General features: G+C 40.9%; 1 protein-coding gene across 1 annotated transcript in view; it reads right to left on the reverse strand.

Annotated features, from left to right (window-relative positions):
* LOC149167826 (uncharacterized) overlaps nt 1-27,208 on the reverse strand; it is a 189,368-nt gene that overhangs the window by 26,768 nt on the left and 135,392 nt on the right. The window contains exons 12-13 of the mRNA XM_089430602.1: nt 4,897-4,982; nt 4,656-4,737 (exon numbers count right to left, since the gene is read on the reverse strand). Coding sequence (XP_089286728.1) covers nt 4,656-4,737; nt 4,897-4,982 — 168 coding nt within the window. The remainder of the gene's footprint in view (nt 1-4,655; nt 4,738-4,896; nt 4,983-27,208) is intronic.

Consider the following 27,208-nt stretch of genomic DNA (forward strand, 5'->3'; position numbering starts at 1 on the left):
TGCAATAGCGCAGAGGTCGATAGAGGGAGCACTTGTTAGCAGTAGAGGGAGCTTTAGCATCGGGAGTGTTTCTAGCCTGACAGGGATGTCAAAAGTTGGGTGGATCAGTTACTTACTTCTCAGTAACTAAGTTGCAGTGCAGCAGTTAGCAATGGCAGTGCTATGGGCAGCACGACGCAGCATGATGAGAGGGGATGCAATGCAGATGCAGTGCTAGGAGGATGGACCAGCGGTAGCACGGATGCAGAGGGAGTTGCCGTATGAATACAGCAGTGGCAGTGGCAGGGCCATGGGCAGTAGTACAGGATGCAGTGATGCAAAGGACGTGGGTGGGAAGGCCTAACATTAGCACAGGGACCGATGCCGGATAATCAGGGTGATGCTCTGTGTGGAGTATAACTAGAGCACAGCCCTCGCCAAGAGGGAGTGTTGATTTGGGGTAGCATCGGATGTGCTCTAGCCATGAAAATTTGTGGAGAGGCTAAAGCACATGAGATCTCCAAGACTTAGAAATGGTTTGGGCAAATTCTAACCGGTTTGGGAGATATTAAAATAATTAATATTTTTAATGGAGTTCCTAAATCTAAACTTAGGAAAAATAAAATATTAATGGGTATTAATAAAAAACTGGGTTAGAAGGTTCCAAAAGTCATAGATCAAGCCAAATCTAAACTTAGCCGTTGATTAGAGATTTAATTTCGGCTGTTGATGGACCAACGAGAAAAGTATAAGAGAAGGCTTGAGGGTTAGTTGGAGAACACACCAGAGTGATTAGTCATTCTATTCGGGGTTTGCTAAGAGAGATAGAATTGGTGATCAATAGCAAGGGGCAGTGAATACATAGCAGAGAGGCAGAGTTGGTACCAGAGAGACAGCGCAGAGCCGGGAGAGGTTGACCCAAAGGCAGTTAGGTGCTATGCAACGGCAACTAGGAGCTGCACAGAGCCAGGAGAGGCCAACGTGTGTGACACAGAGGGTCTAAGGGCTGACGCGGAGGCTCCAGAAGCTGACGCAAAGGCTAGCAGAGCTGACGCAAGGCCAAGAGGCAGTGCTGGGAGGTTTTCGTGGGGCATACTGGGTGCTAGTGAGCCAAGAAGGGTGACGCAGTCCCTATCAAAGTGACGCAGAGCAGTGGAGTTGCAATTGTTGTTGTGGGATTGTTCATCTGGTGATTATTCAGCCGGAATATCTGTCTCCGAGGAGAGGTACTACTACCAAGGGCATTCTCTGTTGGGTGAGCCATTTCTGGCACCCTGTTTGTATTCCGAAACTGCATAATAATAAAACCCTCTGAATAGCTGCACTGGTTTTCCCACATTGGGTTTTTCCGGGGACATTGGTCCAAAAATAACGGTGTCACTTGTGTGCTTGTTTTCTTTCAGTTGATGATCTGTAGATGTTGATGTTCTACTTGTGTTTACTTTCAGTATTTACATGGTAAATAACTTGTTAAGTAATTAAACAAGTAGGAAGAAACAAACCAGATAGTACAAGAAGAATTTCTAACGGTTTAAGCTTAGAAATTCCAACACTAGACAGATACACAGTGGTGTTCGGGGACATCCCACCAGGGCATCCACTAGATAGAGGGTTTGAGCACACTATTGAGCTAGATTCGGGTATACAGGCAATCATCGCTACCCCTTACAGGCACCCCAAGGCCTATAAGGACAAGATAGAGAAGACTATTCAGGAGCTGCTTGCTTTGGGTCACATTAGGCCTAGTTCCAATCCCTTCGCTTCTTCCGTAGTGCTGGTGAAGAAGAAGGATGGGACCCTCAGGATGTGCATAGACTACAAAGCCCTTAACAGGAAGACCCTCAATAACCGACACCCCATTCCTCGCATTGATGAGCTGATGGATAAGCTTAGATGAGCCAAGTACTTCTCTAAGATTGATCTGCGTTCGGGGTACCACCAAATCAGAGTTCGGGATCAGGACATCCCAAAGACAACATTTCGATGCCACTATGGGCACTTTGAGTTTTTGGTCGTGCCATTTGCGCTGACCAACGCTCCCGCCAGATTTCAATTTTGCATGAACCACATCTTTCGAGGGCAGCTAAGGAGGTTCGTGCTAGTGTTTTTTGACGACATCCTGATCTATAGTCGGACACGGGAGGACCACCTCTAACACTTGGAGGAGATGCTGCGCATTCTGGAGGAGCAATAGTTTTATGCCAAGCTCTCCATATGTGAGTTTGGATTGATAGAGATGCTCTATCTCGAGCATATCATTGGAGCAGACGGGGTGAAGGCTCATGAGGAGAAGATCCGGGCCATCTGGGATTGGCCAGTACCCCGACACGTGACTACACTGAGGGGCTTCTTAGGCATTTGCACTTACTACAAGAGGTTTGTCAAGGGGTTCTCACATCTGGCAGCACCCTTGACCGACTTGACCAAGAAAGGGGCCTTCGCATGGACTAAGGGAGCACAGGTCGCTTTCGATCACCTCAAGGAGGTGATGAGTAGTTGCCCTGTTTTGGCACTCTCAGATTTTTCCCAGCCATTCACGATGGAGTGTGATGCATCAGGGGTGGAAGTTGGAGCTGTTTTGTCATAGAAGGGGCACCCTATAGCTTTCGAGAGTCGGAAGCTCCTACCGCATGAGCTGTCATATTCCATATATGACAAGGAAATGCTGGCCATCATGCATGCATTGGCCAAGTTCCGCCAGTACTTGGTGGGCAACTGATTCAGAGTGAAGATTGATCACAATAGTCGTCAACATTTCATGGGGCAGCTGGGCCTCAACAACAAGCAACAGAGATGGGTCAGCAAGGTGCAGGCCTATGACTTTGATATTGAATATGTGCGGGGCAAGCACAACGTGGTGGCTGATGCTCTATCCAAGAGACTGGTTAGGTTATCTCTCATGAACATCTGCCAGGATTGGAAGGCTCAGCTGTTGGTTGAGTACTCCAAGGACACAAAGGCCTAGGAGGTGCTAGAGGGGACACATGCAGATGAACGTTAACATGTGATGGATAAGGTCACCTATTACAAGGGACACATTTACTTAGTGCCCAACTCACAATTGAGGGAGAGGGTACTCTAGGCCGCTCACGATTCACCATTGTCCGGACACGAGGGGTTTAAACCATTAACCCATTAACCTAAACCATTAACCCAGTCACCCAAGCATGAAAATCATGCTTTAATAAGTCAATTTTTTTATAATAAAATTATTTTTCCTCTCTCTTGACAAATACATTACATCATGGCTCAAATACAATTATGAAGACCGACACTAGTTACATTCTTCAACACTGCTTACGTAATCCCTAGTTCTATGCAATTTGAGGAACAAATTTGCAGATGTGTGGCTTGTACAGTGATACCCTAGATCAGTCCATTTGAAGGATTCAAAGGGACTGTGTGAGGGCTGTGAAATTTTCCCCTAGTTCAATGAATAAGGAGCAGGCTTATCATTGATAAGAGGTCAGCTTGATTGAAGCCCTACTTCTGTGATGTGGAGCAGCATATCAGAGATAAGAGGGTAGCCTAGAAGACCGAATGTACAGTGCTCGTTGGAGGAGCTAATGGACTGTTAGGAGGCAGATTGGTGTGCCCTAGTTCAGTGAATGCAAGGAGGCATCTCACTGGTAAGAGGGCAGTTTGACAAAGACCCTAAGAGTATTGATGATGAAGCAGTCTTGTCATTGCTAGTGGGAAGATCCGTAAACCTATGTTCAGTCATCCTGGAGCAACCAGGAGAGCTGATAGTGGCAGATTGAGTGGCTGGAGATGCAAGCATTTTGAAGATGCCAAAGTTGCAGTGATCAGCAAATGGGCAGGCGAAGTACCCGCCAGATGTGTTCAAGGTACATGGACTGAAAGGACTGTTGTGTGCACCTTCAGCAAGTAGGTCAAGTGTACTTTGTTCACGGACAGATTGGTTGTCATAGTTTTTGACACCAAGCCCTAGTTGTGTCCTTGTATCAGGGCTGTATATAAGGGCCATGATCCCTGGTATGGAAGCCCTAAGATTGTTGCATTAAAGTTTGTAATATAACAAGTTGTGGGTTAAAAGTTTAAAATTGTAATGTGCATGAGATTGATTCACTGCTATTTGTTTTCCGCTGTGCAAAGTAGTAGTGTTGTGGTGTTTCAGTGTGTTTGTGTTCGTAATATTAGACTCAAAACCTGATTCTGAAGTGCCGTGGAAATATCAACAAAAACATGTATTGAACACGTACTAGTGTGTCCATGTTCGACATGTGTGGTACAGACACAGCACCCCTGAGGACTGTGCCCTTTTAGATTCTCATCAAGTTCATGCTGCAAACAGTCCATTGTAAAGCTACAATGTCAATGAGTGCAGTTTACAGTTGCAAATACATTGGAAAATCAAAACATGCCGACCTTGGCAAGACAATCTGATGTTATTTCAGCTTGATGCATTGAGGACTTCTTGAAAAGTATATCAATGCTGGTACTTGAACTTTCTAGTTGAGCTAAAGAAATCAATAGAATAAGTTTCAACTTCAAGCCAACATTTCTCAACAGGACCTCTGATAAGTTTGAATAAATAGGCTCACATATGGCTTATTTTAAATGTTAACGAATTAGAGCAGGAAACAGAACCAGACGATGATGGCATGAATGTGAAATTTGAATCACAGAAGAAATACATTAAAGGTAATTCATACCCTGCCATGACCACCAAATTCTAATGCATCACTGTCTAAGGCAACTCTATATTTTCCAGGCATATCACAACCAATCTTGTACCTGCAAAAAGTGAAGCACCGGCTTATTAAATCTACTTCAGTCAACATTCTACCTGAAGTTATGATGACAATATTCCTGGATGATATTATACTCTTAACCTCACATAATATACAATATTTGGACCAAACAGATTCCTCAAAAGAAAATGCAATTACATACCCAGAATATGTATTCTTGGGATGGAAGTTGAAAACAAACACTATATCGCCTCGTTCAAAAACAATCACCTGAAATTTACAATTTGACTATAAGTCCAATTTCATAAATCATTACTGAAAAATGACTTTCATTATAAGATTAAGTGTGTGCAGAAGAAACTTTAGTACAGCAATAGTTAATGATCTTAATATGCAAGACTGACAACAAAGGCCAACTTCACATCTATCAATACCTCAGGTAAACTATAATAGTTTCATAGACAGAGCAATCTTAAATGTTCATTTTTCAGAAGATAGGGTTAACAACATTAAAGAATGAAGAAGCCAGTTGTGTGTCCACTTTGAGGGCTACAGATACATTGGCCACAGCCAAACTTAACCTAATACACAGATCACGCTAGATATTCTGCACATAGAAACCATTACCACCAAAAATCTAATGTATTGTTGTCAAATTATCATCTATTAAACTATTTCCGGCTAACTAGTCAATGCGAAAACAAATGAAAGCTTCGCAAGTCAAGAATGATGCAGAAAACAATCTCAAAAGATAAAATCTGCATTTATCTATAATTCACAACCCATGGGATTTTCTTAGAATAATTGTTGCAGTCACAATAGGTTTCCAGAAGCATGTGAAAGTTTTTAAATATATCAGATATCGGAAAATAATTCTAGAGGATTGGCCCTTCTGAAACCAACCTCTCTTGTGGTAGGATGGAATTCTGACTGTGTCCACTTCTATCCAGTGATCGTATTTATGACTAGCTGTCAAAGAAACCAAAAATTTACTATTCCTGCTGTTCCCATACAGGTCACACTTCCAGTATGGTACAGAAACTCAGGTAAACTGCCTCAGAAATGTTTCCAGGTATTTCTTGATATCTTCTGAGCAAAGAGATGGTGTTTCCTGCTTATTTTTAATATATCAGTGGGCTCCACATTTCTTTATCTTAAAATAAACAATGTACATTAATGAAAAGCTATGCATGTTGATTTTCACTCTTCCAACACCTAGAAATTTGGTTTTCTAGTTGAGTCCCAAAATCAAGTGTAAATTCCATAGTGTTAAGACTTGAAAACATCAGCACAATTTCAAGCAAGAAGCAGAAAGTAGAAATGTCATAGATGTCCAATCTAAAACCTAGTTAGCTGACTTCAAAAATGAAGAGGTGGTCCAGGAGATGTACAAGATGGTTGTGTCACAAATCTATGGCACCAGAGCTAAGAGGCTTCTTTGGTCCACTGGAATCATCTCTCCTAGCATTTGAGGTTGAATGAAGAAAACTCGAAATACATGTTTGTCTGGAAGAAGACTTAAAAGAGGAGCTGGGATGAGTATTGTGACATTGTCAAGAAGGAAGGTCATGTTGTTGTGCTCTAGAAGATCTCCTCTGGCAACAGGACAGTCTACTAATATAAGGTCTGATCTAACAAAGACACTATGGTATCTGTTAGCCACCAAAAGTGGGTTACCCCATAGGGGAACTTTTCTCCTAGATTTGTCTTCAGCCAGCACCCAGCAGCCCCTAACAGCCACCAACGTAGCCGATATATTATGCCAATTGGTCTCTGCTCCCTGAGCCAGTCATATGTCCCCTCGCCCATTTGTCGAGAGCGTATGTTTGAAGGTGGGCCATCCAATCCTAAAGGTATGTTTTTCATTGTGCAATCGGGTGCTTATGCTTGTTTTTCCTTGGGCACATTGGATATGGATTATTGGGTGACTTGGAAGGAGGAGGGTTTTGACCGTAGTCTTGTTCCCTCACCTTAAGTGGAGGTTTAATCCTCAATCCTAGGACCATGGGATCTCCTTTATTGGCTTATAAATTTAGGAATTGCACTACTAGGGAAACCCTAATTTTAGTAGTGCAATCATGTTTTCCCATTTCACATCTTTCACTCCCCTATGCACATTACAAGCCCTATTTCATCATATTCCCTCTCTGCGTCCACATGACCACTAGGTCCACAAGGCTTTGGTACACCCCCCTTCCCTTCTCCAAATGTTTGGGCTAGGCCTGGAAATGTTGCCCTGAAGGTTGATGCAACTAAAAAAAAGGGTTAAGAGCATATCATGGCCACAAGCAAGAAACAAAAGGAAATAATATTATAAAATGCAAAAAATGGTTAGGACATTATATTAGTGTGTGGGCAAAAGCTAAGCATGAGCTCTACCCCTTCATTATGGCCATCACCCTGGCTCCTAGGGCCCCATGAGTGCCCCCACATCATTAAGGAGTCCATGCATGTCCCAACCCTTGGCGGGCGATGAACTACCCCACCTCAAGGGGGTAATAACTGTTTATATCATACACAACATGCTCTCATCTCCATGAGCCCCAAGTAGTAGTAGAAAGAAAAATCAAGAAAAGGCAAAAGGAAAATGAATAAGGGTGGAAAAAAAAAGGTCGGGGTAACTCATGTATCCACGATTGCTCCCTCCTACATCTATACACCTAAATATATGGACATCCCTCATCATTACCATCCTTGAACCCATGGCATTTGACCTTGAGACCCATGTGTCCCTATCTACCTCATCATTATTCACATGACCCCTATCACTTGAAGGATGTACCTTGGACCTGTCTTCCACTTAGGGGTTGGGAACACCTAATAGGGTTGTTTATTAGCAACTCCAACCTAGGGAGGTAATACTATTACATGCTTAAAGCCCCAGATCTCGAAGGGAAGCCCACTATGAAGTCTCATGTGTGCCCTTGATTAACAAGATTGGTTCACTTAGATGCACTAATAATTATTCTACCTGGCAGTGAGGAAGCACATTGGATCTTATATGTAATTGGCAGGTGGTTTCGTCATGGGCCGGGCAATTTAACTGGGGCCCAATCCCACCAGAGGATCATATTGACATTTATAGCGGATGCGTTGAGAACCATGGGACTCCATCATGAGTTTGAACATCATTTCATGCCATGGGCACCCTCGGCACCTTCAACAGTTTGTTCATTGCCCCACATTATTTGCAAAATGATGCACTTGGACCAGCATGACCCAGTCGGCTTAGCATGATCAAGGGAGTTGATCCAAGGCCCAGAGGAGGTTTGTCTCACCCTTGAGACATGGGAGGGCAGGAACCATCATTAGAGCACTTATTTGGGGTAGCCTGTAGGCTTATTTTTCATCAAGAAACCTATGAGACCAGCATTTGTGCCCCAAACCCACTATGGGGCACCACATGATGACTTGCATGAAAAATTAGGGATCATCCCCTAATTCATCTTTATTGGATCCCTCTCTCTCATCATGGCACTTAGAGGACTCAATGTGGCCTTCCAATGGCCCTACATGATCATGACATCGTCAACTCGCTTGCACATGGATGGCTTATTCATAATTTGTTATAGCTACTTGGTTGGCTTGTGACCAAGGCTTGTTCTTAGCACATGATTTTATAGTTTTAGCCTTTAGGGGCTCATTAGGCTAATTCGAATTAGAGAAACTCATATAAATAGAAGACAAACTCATTTGTGAGAACTCATCATCATCACTTGGATCCTTCTCTTATAAAAGAACTTGCACTTTTTTCTTGGAGACTATTGGAGACTCTTTGGTGCATTTTGACATTTGGAGCTGAAATTTTCGATCTTCTTTAGAGCCACTTATTGGGTTGTGGATGGATATATCATATTGTCATTTTGTAGGTGCTTCTTGTTGAATATTTTCTTGGAAATGCATCTAATGTATGAAATTGTTGGAACTAGATTAAATGTTATTTTGCCCTAATTGTTGAAAATCATTGTTGGAAAGCTTCTTGGTTCGAAATTGCATATGTTACTGATCGTTTGGCAAATGATGAATGTTCCTAGCGGATGAGATTTCGTTTTTCTTCCATGAAACTCCATAAATATTGGGTGGGTAAATGTTAAAGGTTGGTTCCTAAGGCATCAATATTTAGCCTCCTTAAGGATTATTTTGGCCAATTTTGAATCATCTTAGACTTCATAGCCCAAGGGCCTAAGCACTGGTCCAAGAGGTTTGGTGATTAATTCTTCCTTTCTTCATCTTCTCGCTCCTTTAAATGTTGGCCCCTTTCCTAGGATGGCTAGCTAGGGCATCAAGTGAAATCCTCTGAAGTTGGAATTTTTGGATTCCATTTGCACATAACTCTTCCTTGAGGTCTTGTCTAGGCGATCTCCAATTTTGGTTGATTTCTCATGGTGATTTATCCATAAATCCTTGTGCCCTAGGTGTGCCTTAGAAGGGAAACCTATCTTGTATTTCCTTGGATAGGTGGCTTTCTTGAGGGTTGTATGAGCTTTATACTTGGTGGAACAAATCGTAAGAGACCCTTTCTCCTCCCTTGCCTTGACCTAGTGAATACCTTGGAAGCATTTCTTCCTACATTTATTCGCAAAACCCTAGGTCTAGTGCAAGCCTTTCTTAGGTCTTTCAAAGAGAGTGAAAAGCCTTTGGTAAGTTCATATTATCACATAAAGTTCCTCTGAGAGGTCCTACCTCATTTGAGAGACTTAACCTTAGGAAAACACATTACCATTGCATATCTCAAACCCTAGGTCTTGATCTTCTCACCCAAGGTCTCTCTTGGAGAGTGAATTAGCTTCGTAGAAACATTGAGCATTTATTGTGTCTTTCCTTGAATGGGTTTTGTGAAATCACTTCAATCCTAGTTATTAGCATAACCATTTCAAGAGATTTCCCTCCTACCAGGACTTTTCCCATTAGTGAAAGTCCATAGAGAAGAGGGGGCATTGACTGAGGTGACAGTGGGTCTTTGTCCCATTGCTTTCACTTGGTCTAGTAGTTTTCCCATAGATTTGTTGGCAATGTTGGCATCAATGTCAATTGATTATGTTTATGCTGATTGCTACACTTCCATTGTTGCAAGATTGCTTGGAATGCAGAGGTTGATAAGTGATGTGTAGTGTGAATGTTGATAAGTGATGTGAAGTGCAAACACTGATCACTGTTAACTATGTTGATCATTGTGAAGGCTAAATATTATCTTGATGTAAAAATGGCACATGATATATTGAGACACGAGATGGAAAATGTATGCTTTCATTAAACAAGAAAAATGTATGGTACAAGTTTGGAAAAATGTAACCAATACAAATCTGATTTGTCTCTTGCAATCATTATTGTTGAGCTATATTATTTCAGCTATATTTTTATATTACAAAATTCTGATTTTCAGATTTGAAAATGAAGAGGCAGATTGTGAACAATTTTAGAAGACAAAGAGACAACTCCTCATTTCGTATTTCTGCATAGAATACAAACAGCCAATACGCTATGCGTATAAAAAAAAAAATATACATTGTTGAATGAAAAAAAAATTACTTTTTGAGGTGAAGTTTGTATGAGAGGGTTCATGAGCAACATTCTGGTTAGGAGAAGAAGAGAAATGTAGCAGAAAAGGAACAAAAATGAAGAAGAGAAGCAGAGAAGATGAGCAGCAGACTTGAGGGCAGAAATTGATATCAAGTAACCAAAAAACTTGACTTTGTATTGTGATTGGGAGATTGCAGTCTCCTTTCAAGTTGTAGCTTGATAAAGAATAGGTTGTAGCTTGTTGAGGTAGGAGCCTCATGTGGGTTGAAGCCTGCAAAAAACATTATGGGAGTTGGAGCTCCTTGAAGTAGAAGCCTCTTGTAGGTTGGATCATATTACTACTCAAACCAGCAGGAGACCTAAAAGGGGTTCCAACTGCTAGGTTAAGGGCAATGGTGGAGGCTTAGCCCACTGTCACCACAGCTAAGTCTCCCTACTCTTTACGAACTTTCACCGATGGGAGGAGTCCCGGTAGTGTAGGGATCACTTGTAAAGTATATGTCAATGGATAGGTGGAAAATGACCTTGCAAACCCTTTCCCAAGGATGGAGTGAAGAAAGGAACTTGCTTGCTCTTTAAGCAAGGGACTCGGTACTCCAGGGGTAAGGGGTGAGGATTTAAGGGTTGAGGGAGAAGGAATAGACTTATAGATGAGATTCTCAATCCCTATGATCCTTGGGAAACTTGGATTTCCAAATGGTCCTTGACAAATAATCTTTATTGAGAAGTGGGACCATACGGAGCCAAGTAGACCCAGTCTAGGTTCGGGGATGGAATGCAGCAACCAATGATGTTCCTATCCTGGACAAGGTGAAAGGAAAGGACCAAACAAGAATATTTACTTCAAAATTTTGAATTGATCTTGTTGAGGTCTAGCCTTGGGGATTCCTAGAAAAAATTCGATCCTGGAGTTAGGGCTTGGGATTCCCGTAGATTCCATCGTTAAAATTGCCTCAAATTTGGAGGAGAGGGAGGGAACCCACCAACGCAGTAGCCTGTAGGAGATCGAAATTTTTCCTTAGGTAAATACCCAATAAATTGATGCCCTAGGTGACCTAATGGGGTTAGACCTAGGGAAAAAATGGAAAAGGGTAAAAAGAGGGTTAAAATGATCAACCTTTTTAACGGATCAGTGCCTAATTCACTTGGGGATATGGAGTCAAGGATGATGATGAGTAACAACTTAGTTTCTTGATCAAGGAGGCCCGGAAAGTCAGCTTCATCCAATGTTAAGAGAAAGAAAAGAAAAGTGACCTTCAAACATTTATACTTCAAAGCAAATGATGCAAGCTTATCGAGACAAAACAATCTCTAGGACATTTCATTCATATAACATTGGCCCATACATTAAATTAGTTAAAACATGCTTAATTCCACATTTCAATTATGCAGCGACTAGCCCTAATTTTAGCAGCGTTTACCACTACGTGTCAACGACCCATAGCAGTACACCCCCTATTTTCGCAGAAGGGATAGCGCCTGATCGAAGTGTTTGTGTCGTTCAGCTATCATCATCAGCCTGATTATTAAGTTATAATGTAAACCCATTCTGCATGTATATGATGCAAATAATCTCAGCAGATCTGTGTCATGTATGTAATTGCCTAGGTAAACCTACATTTTTGGTGACGATCTACATTCCGGGAGGTTTTTTGTCTCACTGATCCATTCTCGGGTGGTCGGCAGAGTTTTTCTTTAATCTTACCCCAAAGTCGGAATGAATTTTGTCACTGGGATCGTAGGCGAGTCCTAGTGTTCGAGGTCGAGTCTATGTAAAAGTGATTTGGGAATAATCCTAACTATTTGGTTAGGTTATTTTATTACAAATTGCTTGGTCTGTTGGATTACATTTGTGTCATAGAAATGGGTAGTCTGTGAGGGTCTATTACAGATAGGTTTTCCCCTTTAGGATGTAAAAAATATGAAAATCATGATGTAAAGTGTCTTGAGGGTTGGAAAAATAATTTATCCCCTCATAGGTTAATTAATTAAATTTTCTGGCCAAAAATTAATTAAATTCCTAAGCGAGAAATTTAATTAATTCTAGTCCTAGGTAAATTTAAATTCTCCAAAGGCAAAATTCGTTGGTCCTTAAAAATCAAAATTTAAAAGGTCCCAGGACTAAGGTAAATTAATTATTTTGAAAAATTTTAAGCCTTTGATCCATGGGGTTAAGTCAAAGTCAAAGTTTTGGGGAAATTAACTCAAAAATTTAATTTTTGAGTTATTAAAATGCATTTAATTGAAAAATTCGAATTTCCTCAAGAATTTAATATTTCGACGGATGAGATTAAAAGAAATTTTAATCCTCATCAATAGTCGAGATTGCTTTGACGACGACCACTCAACTAACTGTTGAAGGATTTATCTTTAAATAGGAAGTCATTCGTCAGTCAATTCATCCGATCTTTGAGTCCTGTGCTAAGCGAAAAGCTCTCATGTAATCTTTTTATGAATAATAAAGAAAGACTTTCGAGTTAATTCTTCGCCAATGTTACCTTTCATGGAAATACTGTAAGATGTGTCGTTTTTCATGCGTAAATTTTTTTAGCCATTGATAATAGCTTCTAAAGAGTGATTTGAGTACAGGGATCTTGCTCAGTCACTAGGGCAGTGTTACTTGGGAGCAGGAGCGAAAGCAGGGAGCGGAGGCGAAAACGGGTGTGAGAGCGACATTTTCAGAAGCTCCCGGTTTGGGAGCGAATCCCGTAGTGATTTTTTAAATATATATATATATATATATATATCTTATATTTTGATACATATATGTCAACAAAAACATGTAGAATGATGAATTAGATATAAAAAACATAAAAAAACATAGATTGATCATTGAACCATATCACATCAATCATCTAGAAGTTATAATCTTCATCAACCACGTCCACAAGTTAGTAACATACATATTACAACTGCAACATATTGAGTCTCGTGAATCATGATTCATCAAATCCAATCTTAAAGTTTCAACTTCAAGCTTTCAAAATTGAAAATTCAATATATAACATTTATCATCATTGATCACCAAAGTTGTACTTGTAAGCTAAGTTTAACCATTACAAGAAATAATATCTTAGATATTTCTAAGTTCTAACTGTTTACATGAAATGAAATGTTATAAAATGAATTATGAATAATGAAATGAAATGAAACAACTTTAGTCTTTCACGAAGCATCATATTCATAATTTACAATCATTACCAATGAGTTATAATTGCCAACTTCAAACTTCAAACTTTCATTGTCACAGTCATATATTGTTTACAAAAAATATCATTATGATATGAAAGAGTCAAGAGTCAAGGACTCAAGACTCAACAGTTATGAAAACTAATAGAAACTAGAAAAGACAAGTAAATTGTAAATCTATTATCTACTACTACATGTGGCCCTTGCCACGAGAGTCTCCTGTATGAGCAGGTCGTGGTGGTCTTCTAGGAGTCTCCTGCACAGACCGACGACCAGAACTAGAAGGCACATGCCCTCCACGTGAGGGTGTAGATGGAGGTGGCGACAGCAAAGGAACAAGACTCGGAACTCGAGCACTGCTACTGGATGGTGGTGGCATGGCTGCTACAGCTGCTTCATCTTCATCCCTTATAAGTTCCTCTTCCAGTTCTTCAAGATGTATAATGCCATCCTCCAAATTGTCATCCTCTGGGTGGTTGTCCCAAATTTTATATGTTGGATCCTCATAAACCCGATCACAGTAATGACTCAACAACCTCAAGTTGTAGTGCACATAAACCAAGCTTTCTGCCTGGTTTTCATTGAGTCTGTTTCTTTTCACATTATGTATGACGTTGTAGGTGCTCCAACACCTCTCTGCGAAAGAAGTATTTACAACCTGTGATAGAACTTTTTTTGCCAATTTTGGCAAAAGTCCCTGGCCACCATATGATTCCCACCATGTGAGAGAATCAAATTTGTCTCTGCCTTCCATTGCATGGAAGGTACCAAACAAACTAGTGCCACTGAAGTATTTGCCTATTTCAAGGCACACAGCTGCACATTCCTCCCTGTCAGGTATCAACTTTTCTAATGCATCCAAATATCCTCTAGTTACCTCTTCATCTAAATGGGGTTTGGTCCTAACCCCACCCCCTGGTGCAGGTTGGCCCAACCAAGATGTACAGTAGTATTTTGGTGTAAGGATATATGCCAAGCAATGTAATGGAAGATTAAGTTTATTCCACCGTACGCACACACAATCGTGAATTAGTTTGTACAAGTTGGGATCATTGTTATGAACAATATCGTTTATTTGCCCCAACATGGTATCCATCTGCTCATACACCTCGCCAATCACTGGTTTATCTGTATCTGCAAACTGAATCATGTGATAAATGGGCTTGGTGAAATCCAATACTTGCCTCAGACTTGACCAAAACATACCATCAAGAGCGGCCTCCTCCACCAGTTCAAAACCTCGCCTGTCAGCTGCATTTGTAGCCCTTTCCTTAATACCTGCTAGTGTGGACTTGATACCATGCTAGCCAATGACTCTCTTACCTTCAAAAGGTGCTTGAAGGTGAGGTAATAGCTACCAAATCTAGTCCTCGCAATCTTCAACAACTCCAATCTTGAGTGACTGCAGAAAAGGCCATGGGTATTGCTATGATTTGTAATAAATTTTATCATTTGTTCGTCTTTCTTGTACAAATCACCAATCCATTTGTATTGTTCATTTTTGTTCTTAACAACATCATGCATCAAAAGGTTCAATGTGTGAACCAAACACCCAGACCAAAATATGTTGGGGTATTTATCCTCAATAATTGCTCCCGCTGCCTTACAATTAGGAGCATTATCAGTGATGACTTGGATGACATTATATGGCCCAATACAGTCAATTGTTTCAAGTAATACTTCTGCAATGTTGATGTCGGTCTTGAACTTCTCTGAGTAATCATATGCATTTAGGAAGATGGCACCACTAACAGACACAGCAAGAACACTTATCAATGACTTGCCTTTTACATTTGTCCATCCATCAGATACAATGGACACCCCATGGTTAGTCCAAGAACTTGTCATTCTATTCAAAGAATGTGATATTTTTTATTTTTCATGATCAAGTCCAACGGTTCTTGCCTTGTCATACTCAGGTCTCTTGTATCCTTTAGGGGCATCATTTATGGCAGAAATCATTTCGTGCCAATAAGGTGAGCGAAGAACATTGAATGGTATCCCACATGCATAGAGAAACCTGTAAACTTTTGAATCCACATCATTCCTACACCCTTCATCAAGGAAATATGATATGCTTCTACGCCTTAAACTTGGTGACCCTGTGCCTCCATATCCAATGCCTTAGGAGGATGCTGAAGGAGTTCTTTGTGCTTGTGATTGTGAGCTTGGTTCAAAGAAACCCCTTGATTTTTTAGATTTGTATTGGGCTTCCTCCTCTTCCCTTATATATTTGGCTCTCTCTGCCGCTGATACAGCGGCACAAGTTTTGATTCCTATTTGTTTATCTCCATCCCATGGCCTTTTCCCACAGAGGTGTTTTCTGGCATGGGTGTATGAACCTGTAGAAATTTTGAATAATTTAACACATATTCACAGAGATTATCCTGATCATGTACTATTGCGGAAAACATACACAATACATAAGCTCCTCTACGTTGATCATCAATATAGCAGCATCAATAACAATAAAACATCAAGAGCATTCACACATTAACACAGTATGTATCCCGGGGAAAGCATCTCGCTAAAAACCCCAACTATCTGTATATTAATGATTGAGTCATGTAACATTACACAGCATAATACTTCTCACAAGTATCTCCACCTCTGTTACACACAATACAGCTCAGATCTGATCTCCAAATCTCTTCCACTGCTTGCCTGCTTCCACTGCTCAATACCTGCTCAAGAACTGATGAGAATGGCTCACCAAACTCGTTTTTCACCTGCAAAATAGTCACTCACACTTTGTTGGACGTGAGCACAAGCTATAATGTGGGCAAATACGTGAGCAAACTCATTGGCATACTCAATCCCTTGATTGTGCAAGATCTGGTGCACAACTATAGTCACAACTGATAGCAATCTGATTCTCTACCACCTGTCCCTGTTGAACTGAACATGCACTGACATGCAACTGAGTTAACTGATGTATTCATTAGTTGTATTATGAATTAATAACTTGTGAATTAATTAATAACTAATTCACCCAACTCATCTCTAGTCTATTTGCCAGTTAGACTAAATACAACCAGTTTAACAAAGCTAAACTGAACACAACTCCATCAACTCCACAATCAACTCCACCAAACTCAATTGATTGAGTTCTAACTGAAGTCATGCATGCAACAACTCAAATGACTCATAAGAAAAGCGTATTTCCTTCTGACAGCTGCATGTGCCACCTCTGTAGCTCAAACTGAAGTGCTCCAAGAGAATAAGATTAAATTTATAGTCCAAATATTATTGTGAGATAATAATATTTGACTTTTCTATTTTTGACAGCCAGTCTAAAAATAGACTTTGATCACTCACACTTTCATCAAAAATAGAAGTCCATCTATTTTTTCCCAACTTGATCAATCATCCATAAACAGCAACCTGCAATCCATAGACATGATCCATATGTCTAAAAATAGACTTGCGCCAAAAATAGCCTGCGGGCCCACTTAGTGAAGGCGACTCTTTTCACTAAGCTCCATCATCTTGTTGCAATCTCAACACTCCCTCTCGAAAAGATATGGATTATCAGCAACCCCTATCCTGCCTCGGTGGTACTCGAATTTGCTCCTGGTGAGAGCCTTCGTCAGAATATCAGCATCCTGATCCTCCGTTGGAATGTACGAAAGTAACATGATCCTCCGCTGCACACAATCTCTGATATGATGATACCTGATGTCAATATGTTTATATCTATCATGAAATACAGGATTAGCCGAGAGTTTAATGCAACTTTGGTTATCACAGTAAATCACAGTAGGATCTAAATGAGAATCGAACAAACCAACTAGGATCTTCCTCATCCATATAGCCTCGCATGCAGCCAAACTTGCTGCCATATACTTGGCCTCCGCTGAACTGAGTGCCACGGATCTCTGTTTCCTGTTGTACCAAGAAACTGCTGTCGATCCAATACTGAAGACCCCTCCTGATGTGCTCTTTCTGTCTGTTGGGCTCCCTGCCCAATCTGCATCCGTGAAGCCACATAGCTTCACCTCATCCTCCTGTCTGTACCACAAACCATATCCCGATGTGCCTCTCAAGTAGCGCAATACATGCTTGCCCGCCTTCCAGAAGAGCTTGGTAGGCTTAACCATAGCTTGTGAAAGCTGGTTAACTGCATAGCATATATCAGGTCGTGTATTGACCAAATACATCAGCGACCCCATCAACTGTCGATAAACAGTGGCATCCACTTCTTCTCCCGAAGTGGCATCCTCCTTCCTCCAACCTCCAGGAAGAGGAGTATCAACAGGCTTGCAGCCATGCATGTTGAACTTCTCCAGTATCTCCCGAGCATACTTGCCCTGAGAAACAAACAGTCCACCACTGCGCTGCCATATTTCCAATCCCAGGAAATAGTGAAGGAGGCCCAAATCCTTCATCTCAAACTCTGTAGCAAGATCCTTCTTGCATGACAGTATCAACAGCTCATCACCCGTTAGAATCAAATCATCAACATACAGTACAATGATAAGCAACTTACCCTACACCACAATCTGGTATAGGTTCGGATCTGCCTCACTCTTGGAGAATCCAAGTCCTGTGAAATAGCTGTCTATCCGTGTGTACCAAGCACGTGGTGCTTGCTTCAATCCATACAGCGCTCTCTTGAGCCTGCACACATGCGACTCGCTGCTGAAGACTTCAAAGCCTTCGGGTTGCTCAATGTACACCTCCTCCTCAATGACTCCATTGAGGAACGCAGTCTTCACATCCATCTGATGAATGTGCCATCCCATCTGCGCTGAGAGAGCAAGAATCATCCGTATGGAAGAATACCTTGCGACAAGTGCAAAGGTCTCCTCATAATCGATCCCCTCTATCTGCGAAAAGCCTCGGGCAACAAATCTTGCCTTGTACTTCTCCACACTCCCGTCAGCTGCCTGCTTAACTTTCTAGATCCATCTCGAACCCACCACTGATTTCCCTTCCGGTCTAGGAACAATCTCCCATGCACTGTTTCTGACAATAGAATCATACTCTTCCACCATGGCGTCTACCCATGCGGGATCCTCCACAGCTTCCTCGAAAGAGGATGGCTCAGTCACAACACACTTGCTCATAAGAGCCATGTATCCAGTGTACCGATTAGGTGACTGTCTCTGCCTGCGTTGGGCTGTAGGTGGTCCTACAACTTTCTCTGCATCTTGAGCCAGTCGCTCAGCTTCTGTCAAGCGCTTTCGCCATCTGATGGTTGGCGCTGCATGAGTGGACTCGTCCACTCCATGAACCTCATCCTGTGGCTGATCCACGTCTTGAAGCTCATCCTTAGGAACTAATAGCTCCTCATCTGCATGCAAGTGTAGCTCCCTCTCAAGCGAACACTTCATGGCTTTCTCCTCCTGAAATTTTATATCCCGTCGCACAACAGTTTTACCACTGTCTGGCAAATACACACGATAGTTGTGGGGCGTATCAGTGTACCCCACAAATATCCCAACCTCTGCGGTCGGCTCCAACTTCTTCCTGGCATCCTTCGTCACATGCATGTAAACGTTAGCACCAAAAATCCTCAAATGAGAAAGATCAGGCTTCTTACCAGAATAAGTCTCCTCAGGTGTACTCATGCCAAGTATCCTATGAGGACAACGGTTTTGCACATAAACTGTTGTATTGCATGCTTCCGCCCGCAAGTGAAGGGGTAGGCCCTGATCATGCAACATTGCCCGTGCAGCACCCACAATCGTTCTGTTCTTCCGCTCAGCTACCCCGTTCTGCTGTGGGTTATGGGGAGCTATGAGCTCTCTACGAATCCCTTTTGTCTTGCAGAAATCCTTGAACTCGTCCGAGATGTATTCACCACCATTATCGCTCCTAAAAGCCTTCACCTTCTTCCCCGACTCCTTCTCGACCAGTGCTTTGAATTCACAGAACTTTGAATATGTCTCGCTCTTCTTCTGCATGAAGAAGATCCAGCACTTACGAGAGAAATCATCAACAAAAATCACATAATACCTGTGTTTTGCTGTCGAAGCAACTGAGAAAGGTCCACACACGTCTGTGTGAATTCTCTCAAGGATCGTCGCGGCGCGACTATCCTTCTCGTGAAAGGTGGCTTTCACAAACTTCCCCAAAGTACACCCCTTGCACTGATCTGACTGCACAAGTGTGCCTTTAGGAAGCCCTGTAGTGATCTGTTGCAGTATCTTCAAGGCTCCATGGTGAAGGTGACCCAATCTCCTGTGCCACAACTCGCCATCATCCCGGCTCACCAACCCTTCTGCCTTGCCCGCCATTGCTGCACATCCATCTACATGCAACTGATAAAGGTTCCTCACTCGAACCCCTATCTTCCGGGTCTCACCAGTTGTCTTGCTGCGCAGGAAGGCCTTTCCCTCGCTGAAAACAACATCATACCCCTTGTCTTCTAACATCGCCACTGAGATGAGATTCTTCTTCAATCCTGGAACATGCATGACTTCCTTCAATACAAAGGGTTTACCAGACTCCCTCTCAAAGGAAATGGTACCGATACTGGTCGCACTGTATCTACCATCATCGCCCATCTCGATGTGCACTCCAAGATCTTTGTCCTCCAGATCAGAGAACAAATCTTTATCTCCCGTCATGTGAAAAGACGCACCACTGTCCAAGAACCACACTGATCCCATCACACTTGAAACCAAGCATGCGATCAATGAAAAATCAAGCTCAAACTGAGAAGCTAAGGCCTCTCCCCCTGCAGATCCAGCAGCTTGCTTGTTCTTCTTCTTCTGCGGACAATTTGTGGCATAGTGTCCGTGCTGGTGACAGTGAAAACACTTCACCTTGGACATATCCTGCTTCTTGCCTTTCGCACCGGAATGAGAAGCTTTCTTGTTCTTCCCCTTCTTTGCTTTGGCAGCCAAAGCGCAATTCTCTTCATCAGATACCTTTAATGAAGATCCATTCTCACCTTTATTGTTACTGAGTTTATCCTTGAGCGCAAGGTCGCTCTTGCTTTGGAATAACATTTGCAATCCGTTGAAAGACATTTCAACAACACTGCTGCAAATTCGATTTCCACCAGCTCCAAACTCAACCGCCTCCGATCTAAAATTCGTGAGAACACAATATTTCTCGTACAAAGATTGACTCTATGGGCATTCACCAGATATCTCACCTTCCAAAGGAAGGATGAATCCAGAGGCTACCTGGCCCGATTACAGACTCTGCCTGAAGAAATAGAATGTAAACACTTCCTGAATAGTAGATCTGATGATCAATCCTCACTTGATATCCTGTAAAATTCTCTTCTACAAATCAAGCCGCTCTGATACCATGTAGAAATTTTGAATAATTTAACACATATTCACAGAGATTATCCTAATCATGTACTATTGCGGAAAACATACACAATACATAAGCTCCTCTACGTTGATCATCAATATAGCAGCATCAATAACAATAAAACATCAAGAGCATTCACACATTAACACAGTATGTATCCCGGGGAAAGCATCTCGCTAAAAACCCCAACTATCTGTATATTAATGATTGAGTCATGTAACATTACACAGCATAATACTTCTCACAAGTATCTCCACCTCTGTTACACACAATACAGCTCAGATCTGATCTCCAAATCTCTTCCACTGCTTGCCTGCTTCCATTGCTCAATGCCTGCTCAAGAACTGATGAGAATGGCTCACCAAACTCGTTTTTCACCTGCAAAATAGTCACTCACACTTTGTTGGACGTGAGCACAAGCTATAATGTGGGCAAATACGTGAACAAACTCATTGGCATACTCAATCCCTTGATTGTGCAAGATTTGGTGCACAACTATAGTCACAACTGATAGCAATCTGATTCTCTACCACATGTCCCTGTTGAACTGAACATGCACTGACATGCAACTGAGTTAACTGATGTATTCATTAGTTGTATTATGAATTAATAACTTGTGAATTAATTAATAACTAATTCACCCGACTCATCTCTAGTCTATTTGCCAGTTAGACTAAATACAACCAGTTTAACAAAGCTAAACTGAACACAACTCCATCAACTCCACAATCAACTCCACCAAACTCAACTGATTGAGTTCTAACTGAAGTCATGCATGCAACAACTCAAATGACTCATAAGAAAAGCGTATTTCCTTCTGACAGTTGCATGTGCCACCTCTGTAGCTCAAACTGAAGTGCTCCAAGAGAATAAGATTAAATTTATAGTCCAAATATTATTGTGAGATAATAATATTTGACTTTTCTATTTTTGACAGCCAGTCTAAAAATAGACTTTGATCACTCACACTGTGATCACTCACACTTTCATCAAAAATAGAAGTCCATCTATTTTTTCCCAACTTGATCAATCATCCATAAACAGCAACCTGCAATCCATAGACATGATCCATATGTCTAAAAATAGACAGTCTAAAAATAGACTTGCGCCAAAAATAGCCTGCGGGCCCCCTTAGTGAAGGCGACTCTTTTCACTAAGCTCCATCATCTTGTTGCAATCTCAACAATGGACACCCCATGGTTAGTCCAAGAACTTGTCATTCTATTCAAAGAATGTGATATTTTTTATTTTTCATGATCAAGTCCAACGGTTCTTGCCTTGTCATACTCAGGTCTCTTGTATCCTTTAGGGGCATCATTTATGGCAGAAATCATTTCGTGCCAATAAGGTGAGCGAAGAACATTGAATGGTATCCCACATGCATAGAGAAACCTGTAAACTTTTGAATCCACATCATTCCTACACCCTTCATCAAGGAAATATGATATGCTTCTACGCCTTAAACTTGGCGACCCTGTGCCTCCATATCCAATGCCTTAGGAGAATGCTGAAGGAGTTCTTTGTGCTTGTGATTGTGAGCTTGGTTCAAAGAAACCCCTTGATTTTTTAGATTTGTATTGGGCTTCCTCCTCTTCCCTTATATATTTGGCTCTCTCTGCCGCTGATACAGCGGCACAAGTTTTGATTCCTATTTGTTTATCTCCATCCCATGGCCTTTTCCCACAGAGGTGTTTTCTGGCATGGGTGTATGAACCTGTGTAATTATTGTTGCAATGGGGGCAATGAAATTTAGTGGTTCCACCCCCTTTCCCTGCTTCAGGCCTGTTAACATATTTCCACAATGGGGTTTGGTCTTGTTTAGTTTTTTGAGAGTCATGTTCACCCTCCTCCAGCTCCTCCTCACCGGGGTTTTCATCAAATCCACTTTGTCCCCCTTCTTCATCCCCCTCTTCATTTTGACCCCTCCTTTTCCTACTCTCCAGCACCATAATAACCAGAAAAGGGACCAAGAAGAAGAAAATGCCAAGAAATATAACCAGGTCCATGATGTTTGAAATTTGTAGTTTTGAATCTGCAAAATTTAATGGGAATGGGAATGAGAAAATTAAAAATGTATTTAGTTTTACTATTTACTATTTATTAATTTTATTTATTTAGATTCATGATTCATCATTCTAGAAATAAGTTATAACTTTACTAACCTACTAAATTACTAAGTTACTAACCTCCTTGCAGGCTTGCTCCTTGCTCCTCGGCGCTCGCTCCTCGCTCCTCCTCGCTCCTTTGCACAATCTCCTTGGCTCTCCTCCAACTCTCTCAAGTCACAATGACATAAAAATGCCCTCCAAGCCCTTATATAACCAATATTTCTTTTAAAACAAATTGTTTTTTCACGTTCAGATTTTTTTTTCCGCGACTTTCGCTCCCGGCAACAGCACGCGTCGCTCCGAGAGCGAAAAATAAATCCCAGGAGCAATCGGGAGTGATCGCTCCCTGATCACTCCCGAGCTTTATTTTTCGCTCCTAGAGCGACGAGAGCGACGCTCCCGAAGTCACTCCCTGTTTTGGCAAGGAGCGCAAATTTTTTTACCAGGAGCGCGCTCCCAACCCGCTCCCGCCCGGAGCGCGGATTGGGAGCGGGTTCGGGGGGGAGCACTCTCCCACAACACTGCACTAGGTTTAAGTAATAATTTAAATTTTGAATGTAATAGCAGGTATCTCTATTTATCTTAATTTTATTATTATTTTCTCGCTCTATTTTGATCGCTGAATTGAGTTTTGCAGGCAAGCCTTGATCTTTAGATTCTCGAGCATTAGGGGAAGTTTTCAGTTGGACCAACCAACTCCCGATCTGTCTTTTCTAAAGAGCCCAACTTAATTTGATCCTGGGCTTATCATAAGATTTTTGGTGATGCATGAAGGGTTTTGAGCTAAGCACCTCCTTTAAAATTTTAAAAATTTAATCTTTTATGTGCGAAATTGATGAATCTGGTTGTTGAGAGCTTTAGATTATCAGATCTGAGAGCAGAGTTGGACTCACACTCCTCAGATCTGATAGATCTACCATTCCTGTGCCTAGATCTGTATTTATTTTTGGTTTTTTCCAACTTGGGTTTTTCCGGGTTTTAGTTTTATCATTGTATATATCGTTTGGGTGTTTTCTTTTGCCTTGCAACTATAGATCTGAGGAAGAAATCTGTGTAGATTCCAGATCTAGGCCCTAGAGGATAAGATTTGGATATCTGGGGTTCATCAAAATCGTTTTCCAGGGATATTATTTAGATTTTTTTTTGTGCAGGCCAAGGGTTTAAAGAATTTTAAATCTAGAAATTTTTATAAGGGTTCAAAAATTTTTAGATCTGGAAATTTTCTTGAAGGTTTCAAGGTTTAATCTAAAGCAAGTGGATTCAACATTTTAATTAAGATTTCCGGAAATTTTTCAAAAAGTTTATGGGCCACCATTTTGTTGATTGGTTTCTTCGATTCGTTGCCTGGTTTTTGAGGTTCACTGTGCAATTTCGAAATTCTTTTTAAAACCCTTCTGCTGCAACATTCCCGCAATCATTTTTTGCGTGGCCTCCTTCCTACAAAAAACGTGTTTCTTAAACCCTTGTTGCTTACAAATCCACAGCTCCGTTCGACTGTTGTTTCATATTCCAAATCCACTGCCCTCGAAACCCTCATCCGCATTTCCTTTACACGCTACTCCATCTTCTCGCCCCTCCATTCTTGCACTAAACCCTCGTTTTTTGTCGCTATCCTCCACCTGCAAAAACGCATCAAGCGTTATTCCACTACCTAAACTCTACAGTCTGTTGCCTCATTCTGCATCCTTCTTGCGTAGCTACCATCCGCACCTCATATCCTTTCGTCCCTCTACCATCGTATTCCTAATGCCCTACATCTCCCACATTGCAATCCACAGCGCCAAACCCTTGCAACGTGTATCCTCCTCTGCTACAATCGCTCCATCAACCTACACTCTCTCGCTGCTCCGTCGTGCTGCTAACCTGTGTCCATTACATCACCTGCAAACGCACACACAAGCAAACAAGCACTCCCGCCTTGCTCCCTTTCCACGTCGAGCTCCTCTCTTACCTTCCGTCGTCGAAACCTGTCGGACCTGCAAACATTTCGATTTCAATTTGCTTTCCCTTTTTTACCTTTGTATATTCATAGGGTTAGGTTTGATATGTTTTCGATTTATGATTTCATTAAAATTTTAAAAACATTTGATTTGGTTTTTATTTTTTGATATCTAATTTGATTTCATTCTACCTTTTTTATTTATTTATGATTTTAATTTTGATTCAAAAAATCTAAATAAAAAAAATCCTAAAATTTAATTTAAATATCAAAAATTTAAAAATCTAAAAATCTAAAACATTTAAAACAAAATCTAAAAGAAAAAATTCAAATTCTGGTGACTAAAGAGTTAAATTAAAAAAAGGGATTTGCGCTTTCCCATTTAATATTTTAATGTGGCCTATGGCCCATTAAAATTTTAATTTTTAACCCTTTGATTCATTTTAATTACGTCACATTAAAAGATCTTGATTTCTTCATTCGACTAATTGCCTAAGGAATAATTAAAATACTAATTTAAAGTTCCTTGGTGTTATTTGATGATTAAATGTATTTTTGTGATTTCTCTATTGTCAAGGTGCGACTAATGTTTTAAAAATTATATTGACTATAGGAGAAAGTTAATTAATTCTAGATCTAGGTCATTAATGAAAATCATTTTAAATCTGGAATCTCTTGCATGATAAAGTTTTGGGCGTTTGCGTTTAATCGTTCATGATCTTCACTTTGCCACATTATAATTTGCTCTGGATGACTTGTCATTTATTTAGTCTTTGGTTAATTCAAATTAAAGGCACTGGTTTGTAGTCATTTTTATCTTGTGATTAACTATCTCAATTGACCGAGACTTGTTCTAAATTCATCAAGTTGTTCATCCTTAAAATATCCTAGAGGTCGTGTTCCACAAGCTACCCTCATCCATTCACCTTAGGGACTACCCCCCTTGACTTATCTAGGAGAGAGTCTAAACGGAGTGAGTAAGGATTAGAGTGACAGTCCTTACTCTAAGCATTGTCGCGGTGCCTAGACACTTTGTGCGACAACATTTTTTGGTGTCGTTGCCGAGGATAGAGTTTTTTTGTCCTTGGTTTCCTCAACATCGTTTTAATCATCTCATCATTTCCGCCATTCATTAGCCCGTCAAGCAGCACAACATTTTTTGGCGCCGTTGTCGAGGACCAATTTATTGGGCCTTGGCTCTACGACATTCATCTTTCATCTTTCTATCATTCATTTTAGCCAGCAATGCCAACATTTTTTGGCGTCATTGCCGGGGATAGAGTTTTTTTGTCCTTGGTCCTCACGACATTTTTCTAATCATCTAATCTTTCATCATTTCTTATCCCATCAGCACAACATTTCCTAGCGTCATTTGATCTTTTCATCGCCTTATCTTTCGTCATCTCATTAATCATTTCATCTGCACTTTTAGCACCTAGGAATTTCGGTTCATTTCTTGTTTGGGTGGCGACTCCACTTATTCGTCCATTATTTCTCAAACAAGAAGCCCTCCCTTATATCCAATGGTTTTTGCCTTTTGGATCCTAGAGCTAGATTCATGTTCAAGTGGTGACTCCATTTCTTCCATTTCTTACAAGAATTTCTACTAGAAGCTCACTTCTTGTGGATCTCTTGATTTTCTTGAGCAGGGGTCTCTCTCTAACATCCATTTGGTCCCTCCTTATCCCTTTAAGCAAGTCATCATGGATGACTTGTTTACCCTGTGTCATTTTACTAACTTTCTCCATGATATGCCGGAAGAGGCCATTCATAAATTACCTTTGTTCTCGGGTGGTGATTCAGCCGCTGCTAGAAAGCATCTATCCAGGGTTACTCATACAATAATCAGATATTGTAGTTCTTCCCAATATAAACATGAAGATGTCAAGATGTGTCTATTTTCATTTTCTTTAGAGGGTGATGCTTTGAATTGGTTTCATAATTGTTCTAGAGATTCTTTCGCTTCTTTACAAGACATCATCAATGCTTTTAAAGATAGATATGGAGATCAAGGTGGCTCGCCTTGTGCCCCTAATACTATGCAACAGGGTGAAAATAATCTTATAAAGGATCCAACTATCAATGAAATACTTCAAGAAAATTCTCCATATCAAAATGCATCATATTGCAGGCATTGTGAATGTTCTCATGATGAATCCACTTATACTGTTGCAAGACGAATCATGAGAGTGGAAAAGCAGGAACAATTTGTCAAATCAGTGTCGACAATGAAAGGGAAAATGATAAGCATCTTAGAGAAGAACTAAAGCAGTTGGTTAAAGACATGTAGTTCGGTCAAATGCAGCTAGTAAAAAAATATGGAGCTTAGTCAAGAAAAATTGATAGCTGTTTACGACCAGGATATGAGAACTTTGTGCACTCAACTGGAAAAACGTGATGAGGAAATGGAAATCATGAAAATTAAACACTCTAATCACGTAGCCACCGTAGTAGAAAAGTTTGCTCAGAATATGAAGGCTATG

Source organism: Pinus tabuliformis, chromosome 5_1, assembly GCF_031772625.1.
Source record: "Pinus tabuliformis cultivar Carrire ecotype Pingquan chromosome 5_1, CPIR1, whole genome shotgun sequence".
NCBI classification, from domain to species: Eukaryota; Viridiplantae; Streptophyta; class Pinopsida; order Pinales; family Pinaceae; genus Pinus; species Pinus tabuliformis.